The sequence below is a fragment of the Chrysochloris asiatica genome, unplaced genomic scaffold (assembly GCF_000296735.1).
Source record: "Chrysochloris asiatica unplaced genomic scaffold, ChrAsi1.0 scaffold00016, whole genome shotgun sequence".
Lineage (NCBI taxonomy): Eukaryota > Metazoa > Chordata > Mammalia > Afrosoricida > Chrysochloridae > Chrysochloris > Chrysochloris asiatica.
In genome coordinates this window covers 13,279,548-13,285,547 of record NW_006408534.1, presented here as the reverse complement: position 1 = coordinate 13,285,547, position 6,000 = coordinate 13,279,548, and the positions used below count along the sequence as shown (strand labels likewise).

The following is a 6,000-nucleotide window of genomic DNA, read 5'->3' as shown; positions in this document are numbered from 1 at the left end:
TGACCTGGGGAGAGCTGTATTTCCCAAGAGCAGAGCTATCCCTTGAGTGAGGGTTCCACAGCTGTGCCCTACCTGCTTCTAGTACAGCCAGTAACCTGGCACAGGAAAGGAAATGCTGGCCTAGGAGGCGGGAAAGCTTGGCTGAGCTCCAGTATGTCCACTAACTCACTGTGCAAGCTTACATGTCACATGACCGCTTTGTGCCTCAGTTTCTTCATCTGTACTATAAGGAGCAGGACAGCCAAGGTCCATGGTTACTTTCAGCTAGAATGTGCTGTGATTTCGCCAAAGGCTAGGAGTGGAAGTTCGTTCTGCCTGTTCCTTTTCTGTCTTTTTCTGTATCATCAGTTTATCTATAGTTATCCAGGTCTCCCTGTCGCTCTTTCTGTTTCTATCCTTCACTCTCTGTCTCTTTGACTCTGTATTTTTTCCGCCTGCCTCTTCTTTTTCTGTGTCTACTAGTCTACCTCTGGTTTGTCTCCTATATGTCCCCTTCCCCGCTCCCCCCACCCCAAGTCTCCTTTCCCCTCTGTCTTTAGCTGCCTCTTTCTCTCTCTCTCTAGTTACATCTTCTGTCTAGTTGTTCTCTCTCCCTGAGTCCTGCCGGGTCTCGCCGGGGCCCTCCAGCTCACTCTCCTCTCCCCCTTCGCCAGCCCCCTCTCTCCTCCCTCTCTCGGCGCGTCTCCCCAGTCCTTATTTGGCTGGGCGGGAGGGCTGGCGGGAGCGGGCAGCTGGCGGGCGGGGAAGGGGGCGGGGTGGGGAGGGCGGGAGACGGGCCGGGCGGAGGAGGGCGGTGGGTGGTGCTGAAGGGACAGCTCCGCGGAGGCAACAGCAGCGGTGGCGTTGGCTGCAGCTGCGGCCCCAGGGCGCTGAGCTAGTGCCCGACTCGAAGAGCTGCGAGCGCAGCCATGCCCCAAGCCGCTTCACGGATAGCAGCAGCGGCGGCCGGGGCCGGGGCGCGGGCCGGGGGAGCCAGGGGGCCGGCGGTGGCCCGGGCGGGACCATGAAGCGGCAGAACGTGCGCACGCTGGCGCTCATCGTGTGCACCTTCACCTACCTGCTGGTGGGCGCCGCAGTCTTCGACGCTCTCGAGTCCGAGCCCGAGATCACCGAGCGGCGATTGCTGGAGCGGCGGCAGCAGGAACTGCGGGCGCGCTACAACCTTAGCCAGGGCGGCTACGAGGAGCTCGAGGGCGTCGTGCTGCGCCTAAAGCCGCACAAGGCCGGCTTGCAGTGGCGCTTCGCAGGCTCCTTCTACTTCGCCATCACCGTCATCACCACCATAGGTAACTACTCGCCTTGCGGAGGGCGCGGGGTGGGAACCCTGGAGCTGGGGGTCCGGTCACTGATTATTCTGGATCCGCCTAATGCTGGGGGTTTTACCCCAGCGAGGGGCCATGCGCTGAGCACTACCCTCCCGAGAAACCGGAGTTCAGCCTGGTGTGTCTAGTCTGCAGGGACAAGACTCGGGAAGGAGGGATTCCTGGACCCGAACCTGACTTTTTGGCCCAGCCAACCCTAACTTGTCCCTGCCAGGCTGCTCGAGGCCCCTGGGGACTTTGAAGTGTGTAAGAGGGTTAGGAAGGACCAGCGGCCGCTCTGGAGAGGAGGGGTGTGGCCGGACAAGGCCCTGGGGCAAGGCGCAAAGCGAGAGCCAGCAGGAGCTCGGTGCTCCTCTGTGTCCCTGTGGTGGGCTTCCCAGCCCGGCGAGTATCCATCCACCCGCTGGGACTTCAGAGAAGCATGTGGATGCCGGTATGCGCCACTCTGTAGTGCTCTGGACCAATCTGGGCACCTAAAACAACCTTTAAGTGCGGTGTGTGTGTGTGTGTGTGTGTGTGTGTGTGTGTGTGTGTGTCCAGCGCCCGGGAGTTGGCCACAGCCAGACAGTGCCTGTAATTTTCTTACAGTAGCAGAACTGGTGCTGGAAGCCAGAATTCAGCTTTATCCACCTTCTTCATGGCTTATCCTAGCAAATCACCTCACAGGAATGGCCCCAGTTCTTTTATCTGAGACAGGCAGACCACGGTAAAGACACACACCCAGATTCTCTCCCGACTACAGTCACACATACACAGAGCACTCACACAGATACACCTGGCACACATGGGCACACAAACAGATGCATGCATGTGTCCAGGAAATGAATCTCCATCGGGGTCCTTGTTGGACCCTCCATCCTAAGGGTCAGTCAGGAGGACCCTGAAGAAGAGAGGGAGCTTAGGACAAGAGGTAGATGCCCCTACTCTGGTCACCAAGAAACATTCTTCAGTTCTCCTCTCCCTGCAAATTAAGACCTGGCTACAAGGAGCTCTGGTAGCATAGTGGTTACGAATCGGGCTGCGAACCTTAAGGTCAGTGGTTCGAAACTACCAGCCGCTCCGCGGGAGAAAGATGAGGCTTTCTACTCCCGTAAAGATTTACACCCTCGGAAACCCTGCACAGGGTCGCTATGGGTCGAACCCGACTCGATGGCACTTAACAACAACAACAACAACACCTTTCTAGAGTAGAGGCGAGTAGGAGGCGGAGGTTCTGTTTCAAGTACACTATCCAAAGGTGTTCCACCTAAAGGAGACACCTTCCCCTTCTCTGCCTCCCACATTAATGAACAAAACCCTATGATTTCAGCCTGGCTTCATCACTGCCCCTACGATATGACCTTGGGCAAGTCTCTTCCCCTGCCTTGGTCTCAGGTCTCACCTCCAGACAACAAAGGTTTGACTGAAATGATCTCAAGGGCTCCTCCCAGCTCTGGCGTGCTAGGATTCACCTTCTCAGGAAACTCATTGGGATGCCTCCAGGAGCTGTTCCTTCACCTTCTCCATTACTTTTTCTCTCCTGGTCCCCCTCTTTGCATTGGCTGAACTCCCAGAGGCTCATTGTCACTTGGCATGACCCATGACAAGATGGCAGTGCATTCCTGGGAGTAAACAGAAGTGGAAAGGGTAAAAGGCAGGACTGAACACTGCCTTGCATGCTGGGACTCCTCTGGTATCTGGCAACCAGAGGGAAATATGCTATGTGGTTTCTGGGGCACCTCTAGGTCCTGCTGACCCTGTGGGTTTAGGGCAAATGGTTAGACTCAGGCCTGCCCCAAAGGTGTCTGCTTCCCTGAGAAGGATTAGACCAGGTATATGGTCTGGGGTTTCTCTCCCCACTCTCCTTCCATATACCAGAATTTCAGTAGCTGTTCAGTTATCTGGGAATTAAACTGAACATCCTTAGACCTTCCCTCTTTCTCTTCCCACACATCACGTCCTTGCCATGGTCTTCTCAGTCCCATGGTCTCCAGCTCCACAGTAACCTCCCAACTGACCACCTCTTGCTTCTACCTTTATTCCCACATGGTACCAGCTACCTGAAAGGATACCACCAGAAAGAATCTCTACAAAATACAACTCTGACTTGGAAGCTTCAGTGGTTCCCCCCTGTCTGTAAATTCTGGTCTATGGTTCTTATCCCAAGTTGTAAAGACTTCCATGCCTGGTTTCAAACTCTATATCCAACTTCATTTATCACTTCTTATTTGCATGAGCCTTGTACCACTACCAAATTGTCCCTTGAGTATAACTTAGATCTGCCTGTCTGACACACCTTTCCCCTGTCTTCTATTTACCTGGCCCAGCTCAAATCCCACATCCTCTTTGAAGTCTCCCAGACCATCCCAGGGCACTGCTCTGGACAACTCTAGGATTTAGTATCAGGATGACCTGGTGACAGAGTGTAAGCATTTTTGAATGGTTATTTACCGTTTCAGAGATGTGTTTTGTCTCCTTAACCACATTGTAATTAATCTCCATGCTGGAAGAGCCTTGTGGTTCCCATTCCTGCCCTCCCAGTGGCCACGCAGTATGCAGCAACACACAGAGGATGTTAGTGAGGGCTTTACACAAATGATAGGCCATCGTTCTTCCCCTCCACCCTGCCACTTCCCAAAGTGCTTCTAGTCCTCACCGAGAGACCTGCTAAGAGCTGGGGGTAGAGGCAGACAGAGTGTGGTCTAGCTATTATTTATTTATAAAGTGCTGGGCAAGAAGAAAGACTGCATCAGAGCAACGCCCCAGTTCTGTAGGGGTCCCAGACTGCACTGCCCACTCCCTGCCCCACCCGACCACTCCTGGTGATGTGTTACCTCCCCACCAACACCACCACTACTCTGGATATGCCACCTGGTGGAATAATGCCTACAGGACTCTGCTCTAGAAAAAGCCTGTCTGGCCCATGATCAGATGGTTGGAAGTGGCCCTGTGTTACACTGACCTGGACACAAAACCCAAGGGCAGCAGCCTATGACCACTTGACTTCTTTGGGGTCATGGATGGGTTGCCTTCTGAAACATTGGGAATCCTATCAGGATGGGATACTCAGAAAACCTCCCATTCAGTTCATCTTGTCTTTTGATTTTTCAGGCATTGAAACTCTGAAGTTGTTAAGTTGCCAATGTATGTTAGCTTTGCTTTGTAGATGGAGAAACAGAGGTTCAGAAAGGGGAAGAGACTCTCCCAAAGTCACCTGGCTAGAACTGAAGCTGGAACTTGGGTCTTCTAACTCCAGGCCCAGTGCTCTCACCCTGCTGGTCTCTTGGCTGTGTCCTTTACCTCCATATGCTATGAAGCCTAGTTGCAGCCGGACTCTGCCTTTGCCAAGCTGTGCTCCAGTGATGCCAGCTCACAGGGCACTCATTGCAGCCCTGATTGGTGGGTGGTGGTTAGGGTCTGAGTTAGTCATTCACCTGGCTAGTCACAGTCTGCACTGCCTGCATGGATTCCTCCAGCTTCCTCATTCCTGTCTCCTCATCAGGACAACCTTCCTTTGCATACCCAACCTCATCAAATGCAAATGGAAACTCTTTCCACAGAAGCCTTAACCTCTCTAGCTGTTGAGTCATTAAACTCCTCCAGGGCCCCAGCCTCATCTATTCATAGCCCAGAGGCTGTCAGAGCAGGAAGGGGCCTCAGTGATCCGCTGGTACCACCCCCTCCTTTTATAGATAAGGAACAGGCCCAGAGAGGTGATGGGAGTCACCCAAGGTCACACAGCCAAAGGGTAGCAAATCTGACTCCCAGGCTACCACTCCTCCCACTTGTTCCAGATGCCCCTTTATTATTTGTATAAACAGCAGCAGAACAATAATAAGCAGCAACCATATTGTCTACTCGTGGACAGACTCTGTACCAGACACTTTATATGCATCTCTCATTTGGTTCTTTCATCAACCCTTCACTTAAAGAAAGACAGCTTTTCAGCTGAGGAACCTAAAAGTACAAACAACTCACTGAAGGCCTTATCGCTTGAAAATGTGCCTATAGTCCACTGGGCCTTCTGACTTTCAGGCCATGGCCATGGCCATGGCTTTTTTGCTAGTTCTTTCTCCACTTCAAGAACCCAGTCCAGATTTTTGTTTCTCAAGGGCACTGAAAAGCCAAGGCTTGCCTTTTCCCTGGCAAAGCTCTTCCCAGGAGAGGTCTTCTTATCCTACTCAGCAAACCACAGCCCGCGTGCTGCCACCCTCAACTCTGGCCCCTGGTTAAACCAAACCAAGTGTCAGAGGTGTGCCCACATACCAGGGTCTCCCTGACACTGCCATCGCACACAGGTGCCTATTCTCCCACTGCAGGCTCTAAGAATCCTTGTGGTTCTAAGGCAACAGGCAAACTGGGTGATTGATAAGCTGATGGAGCCAGAGCAGGAAATCTGTTCTGCTTTGTCCTCAGGTCCCAGCTTGTCCTCAGCTGAATATACAGCCTCCCATTGCCCATCTAAGGGTTTGAGAACCCTTAGACTATGAATTCAAATTCAAACCGGTGACTCATGAGAACCTCTGCTTTTTGCATCTTTCCAAAAGGAGATCTGGTAGCATAGTGGTTATGAATCGGGCTGCGAACCACAAGGTAAGCAGTTCGAAACTACCAGCTGTTCTATGGGAGAAAGACGAGGCTTTCTGCTCCCATAAAGATTTACAACCTCAGAAACCCTGTACAGGATCACTATGAGTCA

The 6,000-nt window shown here is 52.8% G+C and overlaps 1 protein-coding gene across 1 annotated transcript in view; it reads left to right on the top strand.

Moving 5' to 3' along the window:
* The first annotated feature begins 1,003 nt into the window (after window positions 1–1,003).
* Window positions 1,004–6,000, top strand: part of KCNK3 (potassium channel, subfamily K, member 3) — a 49,111-nt gene continuing 44,114 nt past the window's right edge. Inside the window, exon 1 of the mRNA XM_006835213.1 lies at window positions 1,004–1,286. Within this exon, the coding sequence (XP_006835276.1) occupies window positions 1,004–1,286 (283 nt within the window). The remainder of the gene's footprint in view (window positions 1,287–6,000) is intronic.